This window comes from Synchiropus splendidus, chromosome 5 (genome assembly GCF_027744825.2).
Source record: "Synchiropus splendidus isolate RoL2022-P1 chromosome 5, RoL_Sspl_1.0, whole genome shotgun sequence".
Taxonomy (NCBI): Eukaryota; Metazoa; Chordata; class Actinopteri; order Syngnathiformes; family Callionymidae; genus Synchiropus; species Synchiropus splendidus.
The window spans coordinates 22,366,919-22,394,264 of NC_071338.1; the positions used below are offsets into that span (position 1 = coordinate 22,366,919).

The window sequence follows — 27,346 nt, forward strand, 5'->3', positions numbered from 1 at the left end:
TCATGACCTAGAGAGCAAGGTCCTGGATACAAGCGGCTGAAATTGGTTTTCTCCAAAGGGTGGCAGGCGTCTTCCCTTAGAGATAGGGTGAGCAGTTCTGTCACTCGGGAGAGGCTCGGAGTAGAGCCGCTGCTTCTCCACATTGAGAGGAGTCAGCTGAGGTGGTTCAGGCATCTCATCAGGATTCCCTCTGGACACCTACAGCTGGAAGGAGACAGAGGGGTCGACCCAGGACCAGGTGGAGAGATTATATCTCTATGCTGGCCTGGGAGCGTCTCGAGATCCCCCAGTCGGAGCTGGTGGATGTTGCTCAGGAGAAGGGCGTTTGGCGTGACCTACTGAAGCTGCTGTCCTCCTGACCCGGCAACAGATAAGCGGGCGACGATGGATGGATTTCAAGTCAAATGAGCATTTAAGAGTTGCCAGGGAAGTGGGAGTTTTGACATCTAAAGAAGCATCACTCCAAAAAAACAAAAAAACGGAATTTCCAAATGAATAGTTTTATTCTTTTTTTTCTTTTTTTGCATTGCTGGTACACTTGGAGAATGGGTTGCCAGCTCAAGAGAACGATAAGCAACAAAAGCCAAGCAGTCCCCTTCATATCGTCTGTCAGAGCAACGTGTTTCTTTGTCATGGAAGCCACTAGTAAACCTTTTGACACGGCTGAAAAGCAAACAGTTACAGTTCATATGGTCTTGACCGGATGTCTCTGAGGAGGAGAGGACGCGGACGAAAAGCAACAAACTATCTTGATTGTGCCGAGCACATGACTATAAAAAGATATATATTTATATGTATTTACAGCAAACAATTCTCTGTAAACATGTTTAGTATGTTAGTTTTCTCAAAACATGGTGTCATTTCATAAATACAGGCAACATTGGCATCTGCAAACATCACAAAAAAAAGAACATTCCGGGCGTCTTGGTCAGAGCCCCTCGCCATAGAAACCGAAGAACGGAGGGATCCAAAACGCCCTCCACGTCACGCCAACCTTTTAGTGTTTTAGCACGGCGTATTTGGTAACCTCTGTTGAAAATGTGCTTCTTCACGTCTTCCAACGGAAAGGTACGGCCATGGTCGAAGAAGATAGAAAAATAAGATTAATACTGTCAATTGTACGAGAAATATAACGTTTTATCCGAACCAGACGTGGTAGTGTCGACCTTGGGAAGCGCCAATCGGAGTGGGAGGGGCGTGAAAACGTTCTCGGCATGAAATAATCTCAGACTTCTGCACCATTCATCACGTGAATAACGCTTTGGTTGGAAACTATAATCTGCAAGTGCTTTCAATACCAACATGGCACATAGTTACTGCTGTGAACTCAGGTTTTGGAAAAAAAAAGAAAAGTGTTTTCTTATCTCAAATGACACCTGTGCATTGACTTACTTATTTACGCTGAGCCCGCTCAAAGCCTTTTCATAAAAAGAACTTCATATTTATACTTTTAGTATTTTACAAGCTATGGAACAGACAAGCTGCTCTGGGTCAGATTTGGCAGTTCCCGCTATGTAGACACAGTATTGTTGTTGGGAGCAGAGAGCGCCCCCTGTTTTCGTTACGCAACAGTGACGGTCACCTGACTCGGAACCGGCCGTTGAGATCAACCTCCGCTCTGGATTGGTTATTCAAAATACATCTCTCTTTTTCCCCCCCAAACGGGGCGTCGGCATGGAAAAATATAGGTAGAAAAAAAGCCGAGTGGTGACCGGGTCAGTACTGGTGAAGGTACGAGGGCCTGTGCTCAGGTTTGAGAGGGAAGGATTTAAAGCCCTTGGTCATGGGTTTGTGTTGTTGTTGCTGCTGTTGGTTCTGTTGCTGTGTTTGTTGCTGCTGCGGCGGCGGCTGCTGCTGGGCGAAGGGGAAACCAGGGGCGGTGGAAGGGGAGCAGTCGCTGGCGGTGGACCACACCGGAGACTGCAGCATCTGAATGGAGTCGCTCCACTGGGAGGAGGGAGTCATGTTCATGTGGTACAGGGAAGAGCTGGGATTGGGCATGGTGTTGGTGTGGGCCGAGTGCTGCCACGGCGCCTTCGGGGGCCACGTTTTTGTTTTGCTGTCCTGGAGAAAGGAGGACAATGTCAGAGACAACCCTCTGGACTGTGCCTCTTTGACAGGCAAGTCATACATCCAGGAAGATGAGGTTTCATGAAACAGTGTCCTGATTTTCAGAGGCCACCAGATGGCGCTGTCTGCTGTAAAATGTTTGGAAATGATCAACTAATTCAATGAAACCTCACATCGACCAAGAGCGCCATCTATTGGCCTCAGAATATTGGGACACTGTGTCACCCCCCCTGCAATACTGTTTCACGATACCTCATCTTCCCAGCACAGACTGATGGGCTTCATGAAACTGCTCTCAGTTGAAAAATGATTTGAGGCTTCGATTAAATGACTGTTTCGAACCAGAGAGTTCAGAGCATACTGCCATCTGGTGGTCTGATGAAGTTTCATACGGCCATCACTACTGTCTCCATCCTCATAAGTCGACACTGATATAATTCCTTCCAAAATCTGTTTAAGGAAGGAGATAATGTCACTGAAAAACCCAAGAGTACCTGACTGTCGTCGCCCATGTGATGCAGTGGGGGAGAGGGCAGCGTGCAGACCTCCGGCTCGCCACAGCTGTGCTTCCTGCAGGGAGAGTCTCACATTGAAATCTGGGCTGACAAACGATTCCGCAACACCACGAGCAGCTTCTCAGGATCAAGAAATCCACCGATGAGAATGTCAGAAGCTCCACTTCAGGGAGCACGAGGGACACTTTTATAAGTCGCTAGATGAGGCATCAAAAGGCTTCTGTTGTGCTTATGTGTCATTTGTGAGAGACAGATTGTGTTAGCAGAGCTGCAATAGGTTCATCTTCTTCAGGCTTGCATGCAAACACACCACCATCTCACATGCTCACCGTCTTTGCTTGACAGCAGCGACGAGGTCCGGCCCAGAGAACATGGAGAACAGACTGTCACCGTTCGCCGACGACGTCTCGTCGCTGGAACTGGCAGAGTCTCCCTGATTGGCTGACCAGCTGCTGTTAGCCGCCTCACTGTGGACACACAACAAGTCGACTTTTACACCAGAGAAGTGACTTAAAACACACAAAGCTTTACAGAATCATCCGCATCTCATTGGTGCAGGTCAACTTCAAGTGTCAGTGACTTGTGTGGAAACAGGAAGTGACATCAACATATTCAACCCTCTCACACAGAAATAACAGCATTGAAAACGGACCTGTCGACAGAAATCATATTTACTGTAATGCATTGGTCAGTCAAAACATTACGACCACAAGTCTGAGTCAGAGTGGATCCTTCGGTTCATTTTGCCCTTATATGGTGCCCAGTTCAGCAGAATAAACTGTCTGTGAGTCACTTTGTTTTCATCTGGGAAGCAGTAATGATGAAAACTGTCACTTGGAAGTCGACTAATAGTTTCTCCTGAAAGTGTCACTGTGGAGGAGCGTAGTGGATTTGACCCTGAAGGCCACAGACAAACACCAGCTACAGAGTGGGTCCTCAGGAGTATCGATGGGTTTATGAGGCTTCGTGAAACAGCGACCTCATTTTCAGGGCCCAAGAGATAACAATATAACTGAAATCTCAAATGATCTTTCAACCCAGAGCGCCACCTGCTGAGAGCCTTGAAAATGAGGACACGGGTTCATGAAACCTCCTCGTACCGAACGACAGTGGCACCTACCCCTCGCTGAAGTACTCGGGGTGCGACCACGTCCGGTGTTGCTCGTCGTGCATAGGCCAGTTGCTGCGGGGGTTACTGGGTCGTCGTATCTGCTGGACCTGTCTCTTCTGCTGCATGGCCTGGCTGACGCCGGCCACGTACCGTGCAAACTCTGGGTCCGAGCCAACTGCAAACATAAAGGAGGACAAACACGACTGTGACTCACTGACACACTCAGCTTTTCTCTCTCGTCGGCGGCCAGACTGTTGACGCTGGCAGAAAAATCACAAAAGCCAGAAGTGAAGGAGGACAATGGGGCCCCGACTGGGCACCGCTGTGACAACACTAAGTGGCAGCTTCAAAACCATCCAGCTGTGCTCATTGTGCTGCTAACACATTCTCCCCCCACTGACTTTTCTTCTTCAAAACTTTCTGCTGCACTTCGCTACAGTGGAGTAATGTCGTGAGTCAGGCAGAAGCCGTCCTTTAAGCCTCATTCATCCAACTAAAGACCTTACAGGGATCCCCATCACCCCACCAACCTGATAGTGATCATAGTCTTTCACTTCTGAGCTTCAATCTGTCCTCGTGTTGTGATGTGAAAAGGGCTCACCTGCTGGATCAAAAGGCAAAGCGTCCCCCAGGACTCCGAACACGCCCTCGCTTTGCTCCCTGTTGGGCCACGTGTTGTTCCGCGGCCCCTGGGGCTTCTGCCCCAACATCTCTGACATGACGCTGTCCATGTAGGTGCTGACCAGTCCCAGGCTGTACAGGTCAGAGCTCAGATCCGGCAGGCCCGGGGACGGCCACTGCCCGATGGGTCCAAGGGGTGAGAGCCCTCCAGGAGGTCCTTGGGGTGTCGGTGGTTGGCCAGAGGTGCCGAGCCACTTGTTTGCCACTCGCTGCTGGGTAAGAATTTGAGGTGGCGTCTGCTGAGGTGGCAGCTGAGGGGGTGGCGGTTGCTGTTGAGTGATGGGCTGCAGGAGGTGCTGGTAGTACTGCAGGGCCTGAGGCGATGGTTGCTGAGTCGGGGGCTGCTGCTGCTGCTGTGGTGGAGGAGGCTGTTGTTGAGACTGCTGCTGTTTCTGCACAGATGGAGGGGGCTGAGGCTGGGCCAGCGTCTGAGTCGGGGTCTGTAGGCTACTGTGAGTAATGGGCTGGGACGTCGGAGGAGGTCCACTCGGAGGTTTCAGCTCCGCAGGGTTCGCCGATGCCACGGAGTTCCTCCTCTTGACCAGTGGAGAGGCCTGCTGAGACTTGCCCATGTTGAATCCTGAGAGAAAGTCGATGACGTCCTGCATCTCTTGGTCGGTCGGAAGGTTCATGCCCTGGTCGTCCGACACCAAACCGTTGGCCAGCTGGCTCTGCTGCGAGGAGTCCGTGGAGCAGGACAGGCCCCCCATCTGCAAGATGCTGTGGAGCCTGCCGTCGCCCCGGCCCAGGCTTTTGGACTTTTCCTCCAGGCTGCTGCTGGACAGCATGCTGCGCGAGGGGGTGTTGGGGATGGAGAAACTGCCCCCGCTGTTTGATGATGAGACCTTCCTAGTGAACTTGGATGTCAGCTTGGATATGGTTTTGGGTAAACCACTGGAAGTCTTGGAGCTGGTACCAGGCGGCAGTTCCACCTGGCTGCTGTAGTCTGGGATCTCCCTCTGCAGCTGCAGCTGGATGGTTGGCAAGGCTTGCTCTCTTTAGGGCAGAGAGAAGTTAAACACGTTAGATGAGAAATGTTTCTATACATAAACACATCACGACATGAGTAAAAGAAAGAAAGATAGTGAGAAAACCTATGTAACCAAACATGAAAAGCAGAAACCAGGACATCGGGAACTAAAAAAATGAACAAAACAAATGGAATATTTTTCAGCAAAGAAATCCAACCTTATCGCATTTATAAGTTATTGTAATGTCCCCTGTGTTTTTCTGTGGTTCTATTTTATTTTATTGTTATCCATGTCTTTTCCTACAAGTTATAAACCATTGTATGCATCATTTTCAAAATGTAATGCCTGTACTTTGTAAAATTTGATAAACGGTAAAAAGAATCACATACTAATAGAGGAGCTTGGCACTAGAAATAATGTTCCAATTCTGGCAGGGCTCCCCACATGTAGAGGACTGTGGTGCCTCTGCCATGGTCTCAAAAAACCCTGGCTGGTATTGGACAAGTAATACAGTATTTAAGTGAAGTTTACAACATGGCTGCCACACTGAAAACGCACCATTTTACACAGGAATAGCAATAACAAGGAAACAAAAATGGCTGACACGCAGTGACTGCATTCAACTAAACTAAAACACCACTTACAGTAGTTCAAACTAACCTTGTTTATCAAAAACAAAACCGGGGTCGCCTTGTAAAGATGTTTTCTGCTGCATTTGAACACATTAACTCAAAACCATGAGACGCTGAAATAACGCCCAACTAGTGATAGGTTACATTAATGCACTTGAAATTCGGTTTTCAAATGCATCAGGTAAAATGAAGCAAGCTATGTTGAACATGGTAAGACGTTTCATATCGCTACTGTACGATAACTCTTAAAAGCCCTTTAAGGATTTACAAATGAATATTTGCTTCGTATCAAGCCATTTCAAAAACATTCCTTCTGCTTTACAAGTGCGTAAAGTTAACATGCTCTATGAGAAGATCACGCTAACACGTGAAGCTAACATTTGTGGAGGGCTGACACACCAGAACAGGCGAAAGGTTAATCACAAATGTAAATTTTAAACTTCTGGCTGTCACACGAGCACGTAATGCAATGCCAACTGTACAAGACTATATAGAAGCATCCAGAAAAAAAGAAAGAGAAAAATGTCAACAGTTTCCTCACTTTCTGTCCTTCCATCGGTTGATGTCGAACACTGCAGTGTAGAGCACGTCCACCAGTCCGAGCGTCTTCTCAGGGTCAAGGCTGCGTTGGAGCAGAGACATTGTTGCAGGATCCTCCTTCAGACACCTGAACACACAGAACAAGGGCACGAAACGAAATAGGATGAAGAGTGAACAATGCACATCAGATCACAGCTAAACGTGACCTTCTTAAAAGAAACATGAAAAACGTTGCGACTGTACCCACCATGTAGATGGAACCTGGACCACAAGCCTGGATCCCTCCAGAGTGATCTGAGGGGCATAGGCCTCCTTGTTCTCAATCTGAGCTGTATCAACAACCACCTGTCAGGACACAAACAAATTTCACAACATTTCAATTTCAACAATTCAGCAAAACTTCAACATCCGTGTTTTCAAACGGAAAAATCACACTTCCTTGTTACCTTGTCTACCTAAACGTCAGTAATCTTCTTACAGTTTTCTTCATGAGCTTCTCTTCCTAACTTGGCTATATTTACGACCGACAAGCAGTGCTCCTAAAATTTGAAAACCACTGGATCATGGAAAGGGGAGCGAAAGTAGGAGGAGTCCTCTTCCTGTATGACAGGAAGTCGCCCCATTGTGATTAAAAATGGCAGGTGTATCCTCAGAAACCTCCCGTCATGAGGTCAACCTCTGCCTTCGGAAAAAATCCAAAAGGAAACATCGGCTCTGAGCAAAGCTTCCAGGACGGATAACAGAAACCATCATTCCTAGATGGAATGTTTGGACGTAGAGGGGAAAGACTGATGACCGTGAGCATGCTGTGTATATACAAAAATATTTGTCCGAGTCCCTGTCTACCTATTTTGGGTTAAGTGGCTGAGATAAACTGTCGGTCATCAATCACACAGGGATTGTTTTTACAGTGAGCATGGCACCGGTAACGCTGGATGGGAACACTCCCTCTACATGACACACAACAGACCACACAGAGGAAATAAACGGTGAAGCATAAACACGCTGGTGTAACATTGAGGAGTTCGGCCACCAACCCTCCCCTCCCTGGAGCTATCTATTCAACAACAGAGGTGGGGTATAGCTGTTTTCTGACCAGCCCAGGCGAGCCCATCCTTCTCACAGATGCAGCAGGAATGTTTCTTCCCTTTTGTGTCTAGGTGGTGTTTGTTTACACCTCCACGCTGCCTCAAAGCAAAAGGCCCGATCTTCTCATCTCCATTTCAAATCAGACAAACAATAGGTATCGAGGTTGCAGCCCCAAGACACACAACAACATGCAGGCTACAGTCACACAGAATCAACAGTGTTTTAAGTAGTTTCAGAACTGATGTAAATGGACACCTCGCTTCAGTTCAGATGGACGGAATCCACATGACAAGATATTACAGTATAATACAGCGATCATAAAACATGCCACCGCCTTTCTAAATTTAAAAATGTTTGCATTCATTTTTGTTTTTATTAACAAGGATTTCTTAAGCTGCGGCACAAGCTAAATGAGAGGTATTTTTGATCAGTTGAAACCAGAAAGGAGTCGCGTGTGCCGCACATCGGCCATTTCTGTACCCCTTATTTCTATTTTCAAGAAAAATAAGTAGCCACTTTGCAAACTTCATTTAATACTTATAACTTGGTAAATTAAAAAAACATTTGATATTTGGTTTTAACGCAAAGCTACTCAGGAGTATGTGACAGACTTGGTGACTCAATATTTTGGGCAAATTCTTCATCAAAATAAGGCAGATAATGCTGACTGAGTTACGGTCTGAACCACTGCTCACAAAAGCTGCTCTGGTTTTGAAGCACAAACACGTCGTCTTGCTTTAACTGTGATTAGGAGAAAGAAAGCTTATGCAAATGTTGGGTGCTTCTTCACAGCGGCATGTTGACTTACCAGACCAGCTTGAGCAAAGAGCAGCTGGACAGCTGTCTTGCAGGCTCCTCTCCAACTGGACGGGCAGACTTGATTGAGCACCTCTGTGACAGGGGAGTCATCCCTGGGTGTCACTCCGTTCTGGCCCACCGCCTCCTTAATGAGCTGCAGCATCGTGTGCTGAGACGACAACAATACACAATGCTCCATCAACAAGCCAGAGAGTGTGTCTGCTGACAATGCTAAATCTCAACGCTATATGACTATCTGCTCTTGTATTTCACTGCAAATCTGGAGAGGGTCACGTGTCATACCATTTTCAGTTTGAGGTTATCAGCCGCAGATTCGTTGAGGGACACGCCTTTTAGGAAATGAGAACCAATCTGCACTGGGATGGTGGGCAGCTCACACTGGATGGGCTGCGAGGTGGTGTGCATCCTACCAGCCTGTTGGGCTTCCGCCTCACTGCAACAGCCCTGTGCAGACACACAGAAACACCTCATCACAAAACAATTACAGTATTTCCTATTAATCTCTGTGTACAATGACTCACCTGTAAAGCCGCCTCTGCAGATTTGGGATTTAGATGAAAGCCAGCCTTCAGGGCATATTCACTGTGGCCAAGACTCTCTAGTGCAGCTTTGTATGCCTGGAGATGGAGAGCAGCTTCCAGTTAGATGACTGACACCAGCCTCTGTGGCGGACAGGTGGATGTGGTACCTGTAAAGCACTGTCGATCTTCATGTTGAGCTCCTTCAGCTGGTGCTCGGGGATGTTAGTGTTGTTGGAGCAAAAGAGCTGCTGAACCTGGATACCTGCCAGGCAGCCGTCCCGGCCCCGTTCTCTCAACCTCGCTGTGACCTGCAGATGAGTAGACAACAAACTGTGGGTCAGAATTTTATAATCACCATTAACAATGAATGCTAAATGAATAATTCCATTTATCATCACTGAGGCGGAGACTTAAATGCGGTAATTTCAATTAAGCAAACACCCATGGTGAAGTAGAGTAAAAGAAATTGCAATGATTGTAGGAAAACTTGAGTTAAAAGAAAAACCTCAGGATAGAAATACACTTCATGCAGAGTTTCCTCAACACTGGTGCACTTCCTCCTAGATGTTTCAGCTCACGAGTGCTGATTCAACTGACATTTGACCCTTTTGGAGTCAAATATTCAAATGTGATTCATTGCAATGAACTAGTTGAACATTGAATTAATAATAGTCCCACCTCTAATAATCACGATATATGACAATATTTTACCTCTGAAAACAGGTTAGCCATGTAGCAAAAGGGACTGGCTCTAAACGACCCATTTTTAGACGTCAACGAAAATAACCGAGCGCATCTTGGCGGCTGGTAAGTTGGATACATTTCTCAGTAAATTAAAGTGTAACACTCACTGACACACAATGATCAACATCAAATCTATCAGAAAGCTAGAGTGCACCAAACACAACCCATCACGAGCACCACAGCAAAACTAATTCATGAGTTTTCATTATGTGAAAAGTAAGCACCACACAGCAGTCATTAGCTGTAATTGTGACTCAATCGTTGCACTAATCCTGTGCAAAAAGAATCCTAATCTCGCCTTGGAGGTGTCAAACTGGGTGTGTGTGTGTGTTGACGTTTGGGATTTTTGATAGCGATCCCGGCCACTTCCCGGCTCCGAAGCACCTCCAGTGCTTTCTGTTGAATCTATTCAGGTCGAGCTGCCTCCAGGGCAAACACACAACATGCCAGGGCACAACAGATCAATCCACCAGCTTCTTTGGAGTTCTGAATGTGACAGAGCTCAAAATGGGAACCTGATTTGTTTCAGAATTAATCAGGAGTTCTGCTGAAAGAGTGTCAGGTTTCAGAAAAGGTGCATGGAGACGGCTTCGGCCGAGGAAATTGAGGCTGGAGTCCATAAACAGCTGGCATCCCTCAGGAATGTCTAACAAAGTCAGCTTTTCACCTCACGCAGACAATCCCTTTATTTTCCAGGTCTAGACGGAGAAATGTTTTTGGGTCATGGTTGCATACCTCAGCTGCACCTTTCCACGAGCGGGAAGCCTCTTCCAGCTCAGTGAGGGGTCCGAGGTCTGAGTTTTGGGAGCGGGCGTTGGCGCAGCGCTCCTGCGCTTGGGCCAGAGCCTCCGCCAGGCAGGACTGGGCCACAGGCTGGACCTTCTGCAAAGCTTGTGAGAGAAACTGGAAATGGACCTGCATCACCGTGAGGAAGCACCGGCCCAGCACCTGAGAGCAGACGGCGGATTGAGGTTTAATTAGATCCCCAGTTATCTTCAAATCAAAAACATCATCATGCCTTGGGGGGGAACATAAACGAATGTGGGAACGCGGTTTCCCCTCTTGAGATGACGTTGATGACGCTTTACTTAAATGGGTCACTGAACACAAAAGCTACATAACTTAATGATGATGTTATATTTGGCACAATTAAACTAAAACCATAAAAGCCCATTGTACAGAGTTCAAGTGCAGTAGATCTTTCAGGGGAAGAAAGGAGTCCGAGTACTACGACCCTCAAAAGTCTGCTACACATATTCATTTCAGTTAGCTGTTCAGCAAAACAGATTTCAGATTAACACTTCCACATCTAACTGCTAACTGGAAAAGATTTTCATGGAAAAAAAAAACAAACCTAGAATAACCAGATTGTCTTTCAGTCCAAAACATTTGACTCAATCGGGATATTTCAGCGCAATACTGAACTGAACATTCCCATCACTCACAAGCACGGGATCAGACAATTGCCTACAGGCAGTTGGGTTGAATACTAATAAAATTATTAATACAGTGGGAAGAGAAGACATGAGGACACCTGTGATAACAACCTGCCGCAGAGATGAGTCAACTAACTGAACCTCACCCAGCCGCCTTGGTGATCTCGTCTCTGTCCAAGACTGGTGGTACAAAGAGAAATAACAAGAGTGGGGAGAAGCATATTTAATATAATAATAATGTAAAGCAAACTGTAAACATTTTAAATCCTAATTTGTTTGTATCCTTGAATATGACTCTGGGTTCTGTATCTCGGTTTGTAGAGTTTAGTGAGAATGAAACTTTAGTTTCACAAAGCTTATTCTGTCGTAGTAAAATTTGACACTGTAAAAATAGTGTGATACATGGCTGCTTTATGTATATTATCCATGTATCTTAATGTCTACTATACTATACTGCAGTGACAATGCAGTTTTACCAATAATGGGAAGAACAAAGGATGATCCTACTTTATAAACATCTACAATGAACCATCGTTTGAATGGCCAGCTGATGTAACGGAAACTTTAAAATGCAGTAGCCAGAGATAGAAGAGTATTTGTGTTTAACATGAAGGTGTTTCTTTGCCACTCATTCGTGTGAGCCGGCTTGTTTGTTTGGGGAAAGAATAGTGCTGTGTGAAGGACATTTGCTGTCCAGTTAGCGAAATAGTTGACACTGGACACCCACAACTTAACCATGGTGAGAAGATTTCTTTTTCAGGTACCAGCTGAAAATATCTTCCAGGGGAAGCAAATTGTTAAGATAAAAATACGGTGGATGGTTTAAATAGGGGTCTGCCTGCCACTTATACGCCAGAACCACACTTTATGTTGAAGCCTATGGGCATCAACAATTTCACACATTTCCAAACAGCCACAACAGCAAAAAGTCAGGAATCAATAATATAATAAAAAGAATTCAAGTCCAATGATGGTGGTGTCTTACCCTGCTTATCAAATAAACAGTGAAATTCAGCTGTATGTCTCAACAAGCCTGGTTTGTACACAGAGCAGACCATCTGATTAGGCGATCTCAGTGACTGCTAGCAGCACCTTGCCAATTGGAAGTCGCCCAAATTCATGATTCATGCACTAAATTTAGCGAAAGAGGCCCCACATACCTACAATGAATCCTAAATTAAAAGAGACATCGGTAAGGGGGTCAACTCAGCTCATGTCTACAAGATCCAAAATTAGTCTGTCGGAAGCTTGGGGTGCCGCTGGTGCAAGTGCAACAGTGGCGCCCGTAACAGGGTCCATATCAGTACAGAACATCAAATAAGCATATGCATTTTTTATTATTGTCTAAGCTTGTGTTATTTTGTTATATTTATGCATTTGAGACAATTTTGGGACCCCCATCCATAAATTACGACGCAAGAAATTGGACCTCATGTGAAAAGAAAATAATGATAGGCTTAAATCTTGCGATACTTCAATGTGAGATATTGAATTGATATTTCATGTCTGCGAAATCGATATTTCATCAATATAAACACTGTGTGGTTAGTATAATAACCTTGTCCTTCTGTTGATGAAAGAAGCTATTCTTTCATCTGCTGCACTACAAAATTCAACTGACGGTCTTACTGGACAGAGTTAATAACAACAAGCGTGTGTTCATGTACATAATAGTGTACGTTCTCTGTATTATGCGAATCTTTTTTCCCTTCTGAGAACAATGGTTGTTGTGAACACATATAACAATACATCCCTGTACTTAAAGTATGCAATACATCACAGCGTCACTCCTGTATCGGGATCAGGCTAGATACCAACCAATACGCAGCCCAACCATCAAATATATAACACAACCTGATGACCAATCGATGACACATAATACCATGTGTGGAGCATCACACCTGATGATGTGAGACTCAAAAGTGCTGCAAGACTCCAAAGGGGGAGAAAACAGGGACATGGCTACAGCGCTTGATAATGGCTAACACATGTGATTGGCTGAGCAGTATCCCACACAGTCATGGAAGATATGAGAACGTGGTCGGTCCGGCCAAGTTGCCAGAGCCCCCTCTAGTCCCTCTTTTCAAGCTCAAACACAAAAATCATGAATCAGTCAGCCCTAATACTTTCTTAAAACACCTGCAGTATCAGTGGAGTGGATCTAGTGTAGCAGTGTTGCCAGCATCGACCTCTGGAAAGGTGTTGGGGAGGGGAGCATTTATCATAACCAGATGGCTTTGTTATTTTGTACGGACGGCTGTTCTGGTTATAGAAGGACATGAAAGTAATAATTGCGGTATAAAAAAAAAAGCAAAACCATGCATCACATTCTGGGTTAACTGTTTCTGGAAAGTGAAATCCAGGAGCGGGACATCCGTCTGCTTATGAAAATGTCTTCAATTATTCACCATATAAATCCTTGTTAACAGAATAAGCTTTTGCTTTAATGACCAAAATTAATGTCAAATGCTGTTCAATATTAGAGATCACTCAAATAGCTTGCATAGCCAGAGGATTCAGGGGACTGAAGATATGTTGTTGTTAATGGTCTGTGAGAAATGGGTTAACAGGTAGAGATGATGGCCATATTGTGTTGTTTATTTGATTTGGACTGTTTGACATACATTTGGATTTGTATGCACCATTTTAAGTCTTAGCAATTGACCGTGTCCGTCTGCTCAAAGCAACAAGCAATAAACAGAGCACTTGGTTTTGCAACTTTGAAATATAATTACTTGTGTAAAACCACTTGTCAAACTGTTTAGATAATCCGGCATTTATCAAATAGATCTGGTGATCATGAACAAACTCCCTACTTTGGCACGGCACTTCTGATCCTGACTCTAGCAAAAGGCTTGTTCATTATAAAAAAATAAGCAGTCAAACATGGGTAATGAGAAATGTACCTTTACATCCTGAGGGACCAACATTATCCACAAACAAAGGTTGAATGAGCATTCCCAAAAGAGGTAAAACTCTGCCACTACAGCTCAGTTAATAAACACAATTCAATAATGTGGCAGCTAAACACAAATAAATCTGAAAATGCATTCAATTGAATACTTATATTTAATATAAAGTGTTTAGGAAAAGATGCCATCAGAGAATTTAAGGGTGTCGTTCCAATGTGTGATGATCCCGGAGGTCTAGTTTGGCAGACCCACCGTGCCTTTTGTCTCGACTCAAGAGTTTCATCTTACGAGCTCAGAAAGCAGAGCCCAAAACAATTTGTGACATTTTTCGGGGGTTTAGTCATTGGAAGCAGCTCAGGAGCAACGGCCTGATTTGAAGGGGCAAAACAGAGTGGCTGATATAAACTTCCAGCGACTCTCAGCAAAATAAATCGGTAAAGGAAAGAAAGAAGAGGATATGTGAGATGGGGGTAGAAAACAGGAGGGGTGGGAGCTTCACATACCACAACTCCCGAAACACAGAAATGCATTTTGGTTCTGTTTGAAGAGCTCATAATACCCAGAGCTGCCAAACAACATTCCACAACTCGCACAGACAAAAGAAAGCTTTTTTCCATCTGCAAGAACATCTCTGTGTCAGGAACTAACAGTATGAGCAAGTCCAAATGTATTACCGCTCCAGTGTTTATGCTAAACCGCTCTCTCCGTTCAGACAGAAATGATAGTTTGTGACGAATCATCAGTAATAATAATACATGTGGAAACACTTCCCACATCTTGCCGTTAGGATACATAAATAACAAAAGTGGGATTAGTGTGATGGACACATGAACTTCACAGTTTTAACACATAAATAATGCATTAATTTGAACCTCGAGAGTAAGCTGGGGGTGTTAGTGATATAAAGGGAAATGGGGCGGTGGGCGGATAAGGGAGCATACTGAAGTGAGCTAAAGTGATACGAGTCAGTATCTTATTTAAAGGGAACGGTGAAACTGTGAGGTATTTGACATTGTTAACATGCCCTGATTTATTACAAAAGACCTCATTTGTAAAATGCATGCATACAACATGAGTTAACCAACACTTAGTCCTGTTCACGGTTACAGGAAGAGCTATCCCAGCGGTCATTGGGCGAGAGGCAGGAATACACTCTGGACAGGTTGCAAGTCCACCACAAGGCACTCAGTCCATTGCATGCGCGCGCACACACACACACACACACACACTTTTCGTCGCTGTGTCGCCCTTGTACATGCGGTGATCACCAAATTATAGTTTTCTATAAGACATTCTGCAAAATCTCTGATAATGACGAAATGGTCATTGACATAACCGTGACATTGACACTATTGTGGATGATACTGACAGAAATCTCACTTAAAAAGACCTTTGGATTTTTCGATGAGCTGTTATTTCACAGACTTGAGCTGAGTTGAAGATGCTCGGGTTGACCAGGAGGAACATGTAGGACAAAGAATTGTTTAAGTAGGAATACCGGGCAAAAGAAGAAGAAGAAAACCATTAACGGATTTGTTGATGTGATGAAGGAGGGTGCACAAAATAAGTTAAGGTGGAGGAGGATGACTAACTGATGACTTTGGTTAACATGGAATTCATTTTACACCAAACTGGAAGACTGTCCAGTTTCATAAGAATACCTTGAGTGTGGCAATGATCATCAACCAGTGCAGCCAAATGATTGCTATTGTCTACTGGCCTAAATATCAACTAGGATAACACCACACCTAAGCGGCTAGCAGCAGCTCGCATTTCCCATGATCTTAGATATGACCACATGTACTTATTCTTTTCACTTTAAACAGGGCTGTGGGAGCTCCGAGCGGAGGTACGCACTCAGGTAGTAAAACCTTTCAATTAGATTGGAGGAGGGTTGGTTGCAAGGGAGTCTATGAGCACTGAGCCAGTCAGCACTCCAACCACAATCACGATGGCAAATGTCAACAAAGAGAAAAACAGTGGTTTCGCTTAAGCATTTGTTTTATCTCACATTAGAATTCTATTTTGCTTTAACACTCATTGTTGAATTCCTCTTTGCCTCAAAGAACATTTTTCATCAAATGTGGTCTCCATGTTTATAATCTCACAAGCTTTTTGAAGCCTTCATTCTGTGAGTTTTGCAACACGTGGCCTTTTCTCTATTGACAGACTGTGTAATAAATGAACACGAGCAAGTTAACCGTTACTTGGAAATACTCTGGTTTGTTGTTCATCATCACGGACAAGGGAAATGTGGGGATTATATGGGGATATGGTGGAAGGACTGCTGGACCTCAGTGGATGTGGCTGTGCCCCAAACAGGAAACACTTTTGCACCGCAGTCGGTAAATCTGACTCTTTGTGGTGGCAGCTACACACAAATGAATATTAGACAAAGCTCATGTCTGTGAAAGTCAGACCGCAAGGCTTGGCTCTCTGTTTTACTACCTGACCATAGAAGAGTAAGCACAGTTGATGTAGTCGAAAATTTGGTGAACCATTTTCTGAACTTGTAAGATATGTATCACATCTATTTTCTGACTACTTATTGATGATTTTGATGCATGTTGAATTCTAAAATGACACAATAATAATCTACATACAAAATCTAACAACACAAGGATCAACTCTTTGATTCCTATCAGCCGACTTAATAACACAACTACGACGGCTCAAATACATTTTCACCCCAACACCCTCTGGCTGTCTGTTTATCCATAACAGACGCAGGTCAGTCAAAAACAACTTGCATAAGGGGAGAGGCTGTTGAAGATGCAGCAAGCAGAAAAGTGCATTGTGCAACAACAACACATCTTTTGCTACTAACATTTGTGAAGGTTGTTGAATATATCAGCGTAGAAATGGCTTGAGGGAAGTTACTAATTCAAACAGTCTGACTTCCAAAGTATTTTTCACACCCCCGCCACAGATCCTTACACACGAGCGTAATACTGAGCTTAAGAGTCCCATTTTAGACCGGAAACACTGAATCACCGAGGCCAGCATTTGGCAGGAACCAGCTAAGCCTCTTAGCACCCAGGCTAGAAGGAGCGCTATTGTGAAATGCCCCTCATGCAGTGAGAGTCAAAGACTGTGAACAGGATTCGTCAAGGCAAACAGACACATGACAGTCATTCATGCTAAACTAATACGATCAGTCATAATCCTGAATAACTTCATTAGCTAAACAAGTAGACATAACTTGATGTGAAAAATTTGGGTAATCACTTACCTCAACATCCTGCAGGCTAAAGTCGTTCTGGTCTTTGAAGTTGGCAGCACCGGCACTCAGCTCCATCAGCATTTTGGCGATCTCCGGCTTTATTGCTGCAGTCAATCTGCTGGCCGCTTCCATGACGTGTTCCTGCACGTCTTTCAGTTGCATAGCTGCTTTGGAATAGTGAGAGTTCCTGAACACGCTGTTGAACAGGTCAGTGAGGAAGGCGCTGGCCCGGCAGAACACGTTCAGGGCATCCAAGTATTTGGAGATGCCTTGCTGGATATCTGCAACTGCAGTGGAAGTGGCAGAGGGCGGCGGGTGGCAGCTACTGGCGATGCCCACTCCAGGGCTCAAGGGCGAAGACGCAGAGCAAGAGGAGGCCAGGGAGGCACTCAATGTCCTCAGTTCAGGCATCTGGTACTGCTGGTGCTGTTGCACTTTCTGCTTGGACCCGCCGAGCAAAAAGCGACGCTTGTAGTCCATTTTACTTTCCTGCACACTGCAACAATACATATGTGGTGCAACAGCACCGGAAGCTCCTGTCTCTCCACAGAAAGTGTTCTTGACTAATAAAGCACTCCAACTAACACTCCTGTATTTGACCAAGTCACATAAAAAGACAGTACAGGGATTCCACCTGCCTCAGGCTCATTTCACTGCGCCCTGGGGGACTGTTGACTAAGCCTCACAATTTCAAGTAAAATTCTCATACGCAGCCCCGCTGCAGACACATCAGACCCAGCCTAGAAGAAAACACACACAAACTCTCAGGTTCCAGCTTCAAATAAAACTAGATAAGGAAAAGTCAAAACCACAGCTTAAAATATCTGAAATGATACAACAGCCAACTTCTAAAGTGCATGAACTTTTCTAAAGACAGAGGAAAACCTGTTTTCATACAGTATAAACAGAAATATAACGACATACAAATCAATACCAGGTTGGGATAGTGAAAGTACAAAAGAATCTTGACAGAATTTCAGATGCATCCAAGAAAAAAAACAACTGATCAACAGCACAATCGGATAAACAAAATGAGAAACCACTGGAATCTGAGGATGTTAAGTTTGTTCTGAAGTGGAAGGAAGACAGATCCAGTCCGTCTCAAATCCTCTATGCAAAGCAGGACTCGGCAGGAAGTAAGCGAACGGCCAGTTGATAGCTCAGTCTGCTTCTCTGGATTCGTTACGAGCTTTTTTTAAGGTTTCCTCCTTGTCTGCTGGCTGAGGTAGATATTGCTCACGTCGGAAACAAGTGTGCTTCCAGATATTGCTGTTCTCCGTGGATGCAGAACAGAGCAATAAAAGCACAAATGTATCTGTAAGGCCTCTAGGTCATTTCCTGCAGGAGAAGAGAGAGAGAGAGAAAGAAAACGGTTAGCAGGTTCTCACTCACCTTGTGGCCAAAATGGTTTCCCGATATTCATAGTTTAATGACACTAATTAATAACAGACCATCGTAAGGATAACAGAGCAGAACGTTCCTAACTTTAAAATGACAGATGACGAGAGATAATGAGGAAAAATATTGTGATCGAGTGGGAAGTACAAGCCTTATCACAGCTGCGTATTGATAGAGTGGTTGTGACTCCTACAGCGTTTAGCTCAACAGACCCATCAGTGCGCTCCAACAATAGCAGGGCTTTTTCTCAGGCAACTGCGTTGTGCTGATCCAGTCAGAAAACCCTGACCTGACCTTAAAGAGGCCTCTTCTGGACCAATCAGAGAAGATATGGCCAGAACCTTTAGCACAGTTTCATTTAACTGGCTAATTTATAGTATAAAATGTAAATAAACCATAAAAACAAATTTATATAGAGGACTGTAGTAAAAAACATTCTCATAACGAACGCAGCTTACATGTATTGCTTTTTGTAATCAGAGAATCTCAAATGTTGTTCACCGACTCTGACCACTGAAAGTTCCTACCACAGTAGCTTTATCTCTTTGACCACAATTACCACAATGTACCACAATAAAACCATAAAATATCTTCCATGTACCACAGCTGGTATTTCTGTACGGCACAATTTACCACAGCAGTGGTTGGATATTTTTGCTGTATTTTGCTGTCAAGCACGTCCACACAGATTGTGTATTGAACACCTGGCAAGATCCAATTGTAACTGAACATGGATCTGAACAGGTCCTATGGCTCAAAAACTCTTTTACTTTTTAGACTAAATCATGTGGTTTATTTAACAGACAAAAGCAAGATTTTTATACAAAATAAAAGATTTGAAAGGCTTACTGTAATTTTAGAATGGATAAGCAGAGGATGTTTCGACTGCATCCACAGCATCCCGTCAACTACCGGGACACCAGCCATCAACAAAACAGACTTATCCGATAGATAAACAGCCCCCTTTCCTGCAAAGCAATCGTCCTCTGGAATGACAACACAATCATGCAGCATCACACTGAATCATTCTGGTTTCGGGGATAAGAACCGAGTTGTGAAAATAAAAACACAGTCGCCAAATAGACACAGTAACACTATTCCGTCAGTGTCCTTCCAGCAGTTGTGTAATGACCAAACTTCCACAACAAACAGCCACCCTGCCGGCATTGCCCCGACCTTCAAACTTTCACTTCCTTTCAAAAACACAAAGGGAGAGGCGGCAAAAGTGAGCTCACCGTCATTTCTCCTCTGGCTCAGACCACAAACAATTTGCTTAGACCAATACACTGTTTCGAAGTGTAAATGAAGAGGACATGAAAAGTCAGTTGAGTGACTGGTTCACATGGACTCACCATTAACGTGGTATAGCAGAGACAAATAAAGGCAATCGAAACTTGAATATAAATACAAGGCTCATTCTTTGTTGACTGTATTTTCCATTCTACATAAAACACCTTTAAATTATTGCAAGGATTTTTTAATTTGGAAAACTCAATTCCTCCATTTGACCATGGTAGTCTCTGAAACCACCCCTAATTTTCTCTATGTATACGCACAATCACAAGCGACTTCGACAGAAAGAGGCAGTTAAAATGCGTGTGTCACACGATGAATGCGAGAGGCTGTGTCTCCACACATTGATTCAAGAACGTGCTGAGTGTGACCTAGACGGAGATGAAGATGAATCCGTGCAAAGAGAGGAGAGAAATGACACATTGACATGTAAATGGGAAACAGAGGTGGAAGTCGTTGATCTGATTTAATAAAGAACAAGTTAAGCTATTCTACAGGCAAGGGAACTTTCTGTCTGTTGTAATGTAGCGGAATGTTTTAAATTGCAGACCTCCAAGCGGCAGCGCCCCCTCTCGAGCAATGCGGGGGATATACATTTATCATTTCAATTCTACACATTGTATGTTGACTTGTTTTCGTATATTTTATTTGTATTTTAAAGCATGGAGTGTATTTGCTTTGTTAAAATGTTGTAAAATATAATTTCAAACTGGACACAAAGATTCAGTTAAAAGATGTCACAATTTTGCAGTTGCCATAGACAGCATATTTTCTTGTAGTCAATCATTTGTATGTAATCAATGAATCTGTCAGAGCTTGAAGCCTGAGATAATTTGGTTTTCAGAACAATTATTATAACTTTACTGACTGGATATCCTCCCTACCAATAAATAAGCGCATGCAGCCGTTATCACAAGACAAACTTTGAATATTAATGAGGCCTGTTTGCTTCTTGGGGTACCTCCAGTTGCTGCCAGCACCCCACCGCACGGAAACACTGTACAAGAACAGGCACCCAAACAAACATGTGATAGGAGGAACCCTCTGGACTCACTGGACGAGTGCCAAGCCACTTCAATGTCCTTCTTCTAGCAAGGGCTACTTGAAGCTAATGTTAGCTTTATACCTCCACACTTGCAGTTCTTGTCAGCTGCTACAAAAGGAAAGGGGTGGGGGTTAGGTTTCCTGGAGCAAGCACCCTGTCGCCAGCAACAAAAATGCAAAGCCAAGTATGCAATTGCCTGTAAGCTTGTGGTCATTCTTAGTAGCGCACACGTATTACCTGTCACGATCACACGATCCAGAGAAAGAAATAACCAGCCCCTGACAAGAGGTATTCGGTTCCAGTTTAAGATTAAACTCTACCATGAAAATCAGAGGACATTTCCAGGAAAGCTGAAGAGGAGATGCAACATAACCATGACACACACACGCACATCTGAATATGTATTTATGTTTCATTGACACATGAAACTATTGTTGTGATAACGTACAAATCAAAAAGCTTTAACTGGACAAAGCACACTATGAGGTGCCCAAATTGTAAAAGGAGAGTTGTAGCTCGTGCTGAGAGCTCCCTATCCATCTGTGGCAGTGAAGCAAACACAAGTCCTCTGACGCTTCAGCCACAGGCTCAGCATTAGCCTACTCATGAAGACTATTTCAGCCAGCATGGACTAAACAGCTGCCCTATGGTCTGTACAGCACTGTTTTTAGGCTCTCCAGAAGGTTCAGCTGTAGAAGGAAAAAAAACGTTCCTGTCTACATCTGTTGCCAATGAAGAAAAGGAATGCATTTCCCCCAAACCATTCTAATGTGGGTTCAAAAGAGCAAGCACAAGTAGTTTAGGAAGATTCAACAATCACGTTTCAATATCACACATCAATAAATGTGAGCCATAACTTTTGAAACCAAGAGTGGTTTTGGTTCAAGATCTGCTCAGGACATTCCGGAAAAACTGATAAGCTGCAGCAAAGTCTGGGAATGGTCAGACAGGTCGAGAAGGTCAGTCCAAATGACAGGACAAGTGCTGTGAGCAACTGTGTGACAGGAGCTGAGCCAAGCTCCCCTTGCCCACCAAACACAAGGAGGGTATTGTAACAGGCCTAGATCTCCCCATACCAGCACACCAAAAAAAACACTCGCCAATGCAGCTGTATGGCTTGAGAGAGGCAGATAAAAATAAAAGCCTCTTCACGATGAAGTAAAGGCCTTAACAGCAAGAATGAATTATTTGCAGACAAAAAAAGAGTTATTATTAATAACCAATTTAAAATCTTGTCTAAATACTTAAAATGATCCAGTCTAGCAAAAGCAATGTATCAGCAGCTGTTGGCTATTTTTGAGTACACAACCTCAAGCTGCTGCGACTCTACGCATATCCTTCTGCCTGTATCACAATATGAATCATGATTAGACAGATATGTTTGAAAACCTGTATTCATTATTGTTTCTCAGCCACAACACAAGAATGAGAGTGAACGCATACATCAACAAAACAATAATATGGAATACTTGTGCCAGACTTAATGCATCTATTGTAGGCAGCAGTGAAAAATGGTTACATCTGCTCGGACAGTGCAAATTCTCAGACTTCATCATAACAGACGGGTGGCTCAGACAGTTGACAAGCCTGGATAATATTAGGCTAACCTGTAATGTCATAACAGACATTGTAAGGAGCTTATGGCTCCAATAAAAATAGCAGACAGCCTGTGTAATAAAAGGACACAGGTCTGCAGTGCTAATGTCGACGTGTACATAGAAAAGTAGCCTAAGAGTTAGTTTTTCAAAGAGAGCTGGTCCACCACATTGAGAAAGTGAGTCACCAGCGGCGATTATAGCCCAACTGAAAGTCTAAAAAATGAGATGGAGCTAAATGTACAAATCCACTGTCAACAGACTCTGATGTGCAATTGCCAATTCAAGAAAAATTGAACGTGTACGATCCATGACTACAACAGAGTTAGAAAGAAAACATATTTCCAGTAATATACGAAACACCTTTATGGTCACGCACGAGCACACCGTTAACGCTAGCGAATACCAACCTCCCAAATGTGGTCTGCCTTTGCACAAAGCATACCTGCCCTTCAGTGTGTTAACGAAAGCTCAAGCGGCCCACAAGAATAGCTTTGTACAAAAGACTGTATAGTGTGCCAGACTCGTGGATTTCAACAAGTGGGAGCTGTGATGAAAGACTGACGTCAGTTCCATTCATGAGAGGCTGGTGGCGACTTGTAGGGATGGAAATGCTTCTGTTTAAACTCAGCCGACAACTTACAGTTTGGCACTGGAAGGTGCTCTGTATTTTTAATCTGGAATCGAGTATTTCTATCTGAGGTACAATGACAGATTTAAATGGAGACATCCAAGTGTCAGTCAGCAAATTTCCTCGATCAAAACCAAATCCTCCATCCATAGTTTGGTTCTTGGCCCTTGAATTAACTCCTCCTAAAAACACAAATGAAATGTTAGCCTTGGAGATTAATCTAGGCTTTTGAGGTCTGGAGAGGTCTTGGGGCTCATTCAATTTGATCATCTCAAGTGCACGAACCTTCATGTTTCTCAGAGGCTGAAGGGCAAATAGCTGACCACAAGCTGAAGCTGAACCGTTTCCCAGGAGACGAGGATGGGATTTCCCAGGCAATGAGAAGCTCTCATTTTTAGCTGTTAACTATCAAACCACTGGGCGACAAGAGGTTTCTTGATTCTAAACGTTTATGAAGACACTAGTTTGTGTCAAACGCAGAAGACTTGAGAAGTGGGTGACAACGTCTACGTTAGACCTGACTCAGACTATAAATAATTTTTACTTTCAAATAGACCAGAGAAAATGACATCTGCTATGCCTATCCAAATGAAAATGTTGATATGCAAATCTGTAGTGAAACTAATTCTTCACTGAATGGCTTTCACACCAGTTTATTTCACGACCTTCAATATGGGGGGATTTAAAATGTACGAATTATAAGTCAGGAAATTATCAGAGGAAAAACAACCTACGCTTGTTTAAAAACCGACACATACTGCTTCATCTGATCCCCATTAGTAGTCCCTGCTACACATTTAAAGAAACATATTTATTTAAACCCAGGCAACTACTCTCTCACTGAGAAAATAAATATTCTATTTTACCATTTCTATTTAAAAGCTGCCATTACTTGTATGTGATGTACAGCAAATAATTTTACGTTAACCCCCGTCATGCTACAATGCAGTTAAAAAAAACAGAAGAAGAAGAAGCATGGTTTCATTAATATTTTCAATTCCTGCCACACACTCCGCATACCAACTTCGCCAGAAGTTTGAAGCTTCGATTTTTAAAAGCACCCTGTCCAAAATATGTTTGATGTAGTTCTATGACATCTGGACGACTACGCATCAGTAGATTTAGTCTTGACATCACTCAGGTCTGCAGACAGTGTCGGTACACAGACCAGGCTCCTGCTCCACCCGAGGCAATCACAAACAGTAATCTTGTGACTGCGAGTCAACTTCCTCACACATGCATCCGGATTCAATGTTAGCTCAAGGAAAGTGTTCAGCATGTCACATGACAAACACTAATGCTAATAAAAGGAAAGAGGGCTGAAGGGGTTAGCAGGAGCAGCAGACGGGTGACCATTCAGTCGCACAGCTGAATCAGCCGCGAGAGAATGAGTTTCAACAGAGAGGAATTCTGCAGAGCGAAGCACGTATTTCCATAGTGACACAGCTGTGGCAGATGTCAACAAGTGGGTTATGTGTTGTTCCAACCAAATACATTCAGGCCCGCAGAGGTTCAGAAAGCGAAAACTCTTATGGAGACAGTGACAGTTCTCACCCTGGTGGGAGCAATAAAAAACAAAAAGCCCAGTTTGCCTTCGGGCTTCAAACCATCAACTCAATTCCTCACTAACGCTAAGACAATAAAACAGGAGCAAAAGTAAAGATACAAACAGGAGGCAAATGTTTTCGTCAAGGTAAATTTAGCAAGCAGTACTTGAGGGCAATGTCACAGAAAAAAAAACAGATTTCCTTTAGCATAGATAAATATAACTCAATATAAATCTCAAACAGCGCAATAAAAAGAATGGAAAAACTCACAGTTCATGATGTAATGAATAATAAATCTACTTCTTGAAACATGTCTCACAAAGAGCCAACTGTGTTATTCACTGACATGACCAACTATATACCTATGAGTCACAAAACAAAATACATTATATTCATTTAGGGAGTACAGCTGGGACAGATCAGCCCTGCACTCTCCAATCAAGACTTGAATTCTAGATTTGGACCTTGCATGCCGTTCTCCCAAAATATGCAGGGGCTGTACAGTGATTCAAAACTGTCAAATGAAGTTAGCGTTGGTCTGTCTATATGCGTTCTGTATTGGGCTTTGAGGACGACCAGGTTAGGGTGCTTCCTCCTCTTGCATCGTGTAGAGTAGCTGGTATTCGTAGTTGAGACCTGAGCATACAGAGACTGAGGCCAATGTGGGGGGGCAAGACCTGAATGCAAAAACTATTAGCTTGTACCAAATAAATTAGTCTAAAAACTTGTGCTCCTGCATTCCATTCGGGCTCAGTCTCACCATCCTCATTGGTCTTGGTCTCGGCATTTTTTCTTGTCATCAATTTTACGAACATCAAAACTCCCCACTCTGCTTCCCTGTTTCTCTGTCAGACCGCTTCTTAACTGGCTGTGGGGAGGCTGAGCTCCTCCACGGTTTGGAAAAAAATCCAAGGAGGAAACCCTGCTCTGTATACTCTGGTCTCAGCGACATCAGCTAGGACAGACTCCAGCCTCACCTTGACCACTTCAGGGAACTAGAAGATAAATGATGACTGAGTATTGGGGGACAAAAAAACAGCAGAAATACTTAGATGTTACCATATTAAGGTCAATCTGAGTTACATAAAAATGTGATAGCATATGCCAAACAACACAACTAAACGTGCCACAAGGTACAATCTTGTAGTACTGAACTTAGATACACAACAGCATTTAGCCCTTTATTTGTCTTTCATTAGCAAAGTCGGCCCACTTCAGGGCTTGGTAATTGGTGGAACCGTTTCTGGGCGTTAGCCAAGAATCCATTCTGCACAGATTATCTGTGAAACACATCGACGGGTAAGATTACAAGACTCGACGGTATCACTGGCCCTCCGTGTATAATTGGAGCCTCACCAGGACTATTAATGCAACAGTTACAACAACTCCAGCAGGGCAGAGCAACAGTTGTGTTCGATTCCCTTATTGTTTGTTTTCATTTCAAACTCGGTCACTACGTAGATGGAATGTGAAACACAATCTCCCGGTTCACACCGTTGCAGGTTTCATCGAAACTCGACAGAGTAACGAGAACAAGATGTCGCAGCTCAGAAGATGATCCTCGGACATCCAGAAGGACTAGAAAGGTTTTAGAAGCAGCAAACACACCTACCTAAAGTGTGTTGAGGAAGGCTGCTCCTCACACACGGACCATGGAGCCGAGACTTCCCACCGACCACTTGCAAGTCCCCAAACTAGGGCGAGAATCGCCTTTAAACTAGCAACCTTATACTTCATTTCTCCTAAAACCGTCAGAACTTGTGCAACCAACTGTCTGATGGTCGCCTGCATTCCAAGTTGGTGCTGTAAGCGACTGAGTTAAACCCCCCAAACGAGGCTCTGTTACAGAACATGCAGTCAAGTTAAACACTCGACACCAATGCACTTTTGAATTATGGATATTACCTGGATCGCTGGCAGGTCACCGAGCAAAGGTGAATCATTTCCCACAGACTCAGTCGCAATGAAAACAGAAATAACCAGTGCCGCCAATTGCTCCTCCCCGCTAGCATAGGCGGATACGCTCAGGAACGAACAGGGGGGTTTTAAATACCAAAACACCATGAATCAGACGGCACTGACAAAACACCAAACGCGGCCAAACTTAACTCGTCCTCAAACCCCGTAGAAGGAATCAGAACAAGCGTGTCAGTTTGGAACATGTCCGATAATAGGCGCAGCGGTGTTGCATCGGCGCAGTAGCTTCAGATGCTAATGCTCACTAGCTCCCTGCGACACGGTTCTAAGCCTACACACGTAAATGTGCTTTTCGAGGTGGCATTGCAGCCTAGAAAAGATACTTGTGACAAAACCACAACCGAGAACGAGTCATAGCGCTGACGTGTAGTGCAGTAAAATGTCAGAGGGGTTGAGTTATCAAACGCATTGCTCACCAGCTCTAGCATCCACCCTCCTGACAGCGAGTCCACTGTCTGTGTGAAGGCGACAGCGAAGCAGCAGCACATCCGGTCAGCCCTTCATAGTTAAACAGACATCTCGCCACAGCCTTCGAAAAACACAATCGCTCCATATTACTTTTTCTTTCATTTTTATTTTTATTTTTTGTATTACCT

At 44.0% G+C, this 27,346-nt stretch overlaps 1 protein-coding gene across 3 annotated transcripts; it reads right to left on the reverse strand.

The window, feature by feature from the left end:
* Nucleotides 1-494: 494 nt before the first annotated feature.
* On the reverse strand, nucleotides 495-27,215 carry LOC128759004 (granule associated Rac and RHOG effector protein 1-like). 3 transcript variants are annotated; one of them, XM_053865572.1, is made up of 14 exons: nucleotides 27,167-27,215; nucleotides 17,274-18,602; nucleotides 10,429-10,641; nucleotides 9,117-9,257; nucleotides 8,950-9,045; nucleotides 8,711-8,872; nucleotides 8,418-8,576; nucleotides 6,768-6,865; nucleotides 6,522-6,647; nucleotides 4,298-5,373; nucleotides 3,706-3,871; nucleotides 2,915-3,052; nucleotides 2,565-2,640; nucleotides 495-2,064 (listed from the first exon to the last, which is right to left on the reverse strand). In XM_053865572.1, exons 2-14 carry the CDS (start codon nucleotides 17,772-17,774, stop codon nucleotides 1,717-1,719), a joined length of 3,300 nt encoding a protein of 1,099 aa, XP_053721547.1. In that variant the 5' UTR covers nucleotides 17,775-18,602; nucleotides 27,167-27,215; the 3' UTR covers nucleotides 495-1,716. The 3 variants fall into 3 exon arrangements, with proteins under 3 accessions (XP_053721547.1, XP_053721546.1, XP_053721548.1); XM_053865571.1 differs by lacking the exon at nucleotides 27,167-27,215 and adding an exon at nucleotides 26,679-27,122; XM_053865573.1 differs by lacking the exon at nucleotides 27,167-27,215 and adding an exon at nucleotides 19,512-22,005.
* Nucleotides 27,216-27,346: the final 131 nt, after the last annotated feature.

Bases quoted from the DNA above. Each gene is read 5' to 3' on its own strand.
- LOC128759004 (XM_053865572.1), bottom strand. From the start codon at position 17,774: ATGTATTGTTGCAGTGTGCAGGAAAGTAAAATGGACTACAAGCGTCGC. The intron at 6,866-8,417 runs GTAAGTCAACAT...GTGTCCTGACAG, and splicing joins TCTTTGCTCAAGCTGGTCTG to GTGGTTGTTGATACAGCTCA. The intron at 6,648-6,767 runs GTGGGTACAGTC...CTGTGTGTTCAG, and splicing joins GTCCAGGTTCCATCTACATG to GTGTCTGAAGGAGGATCCTG.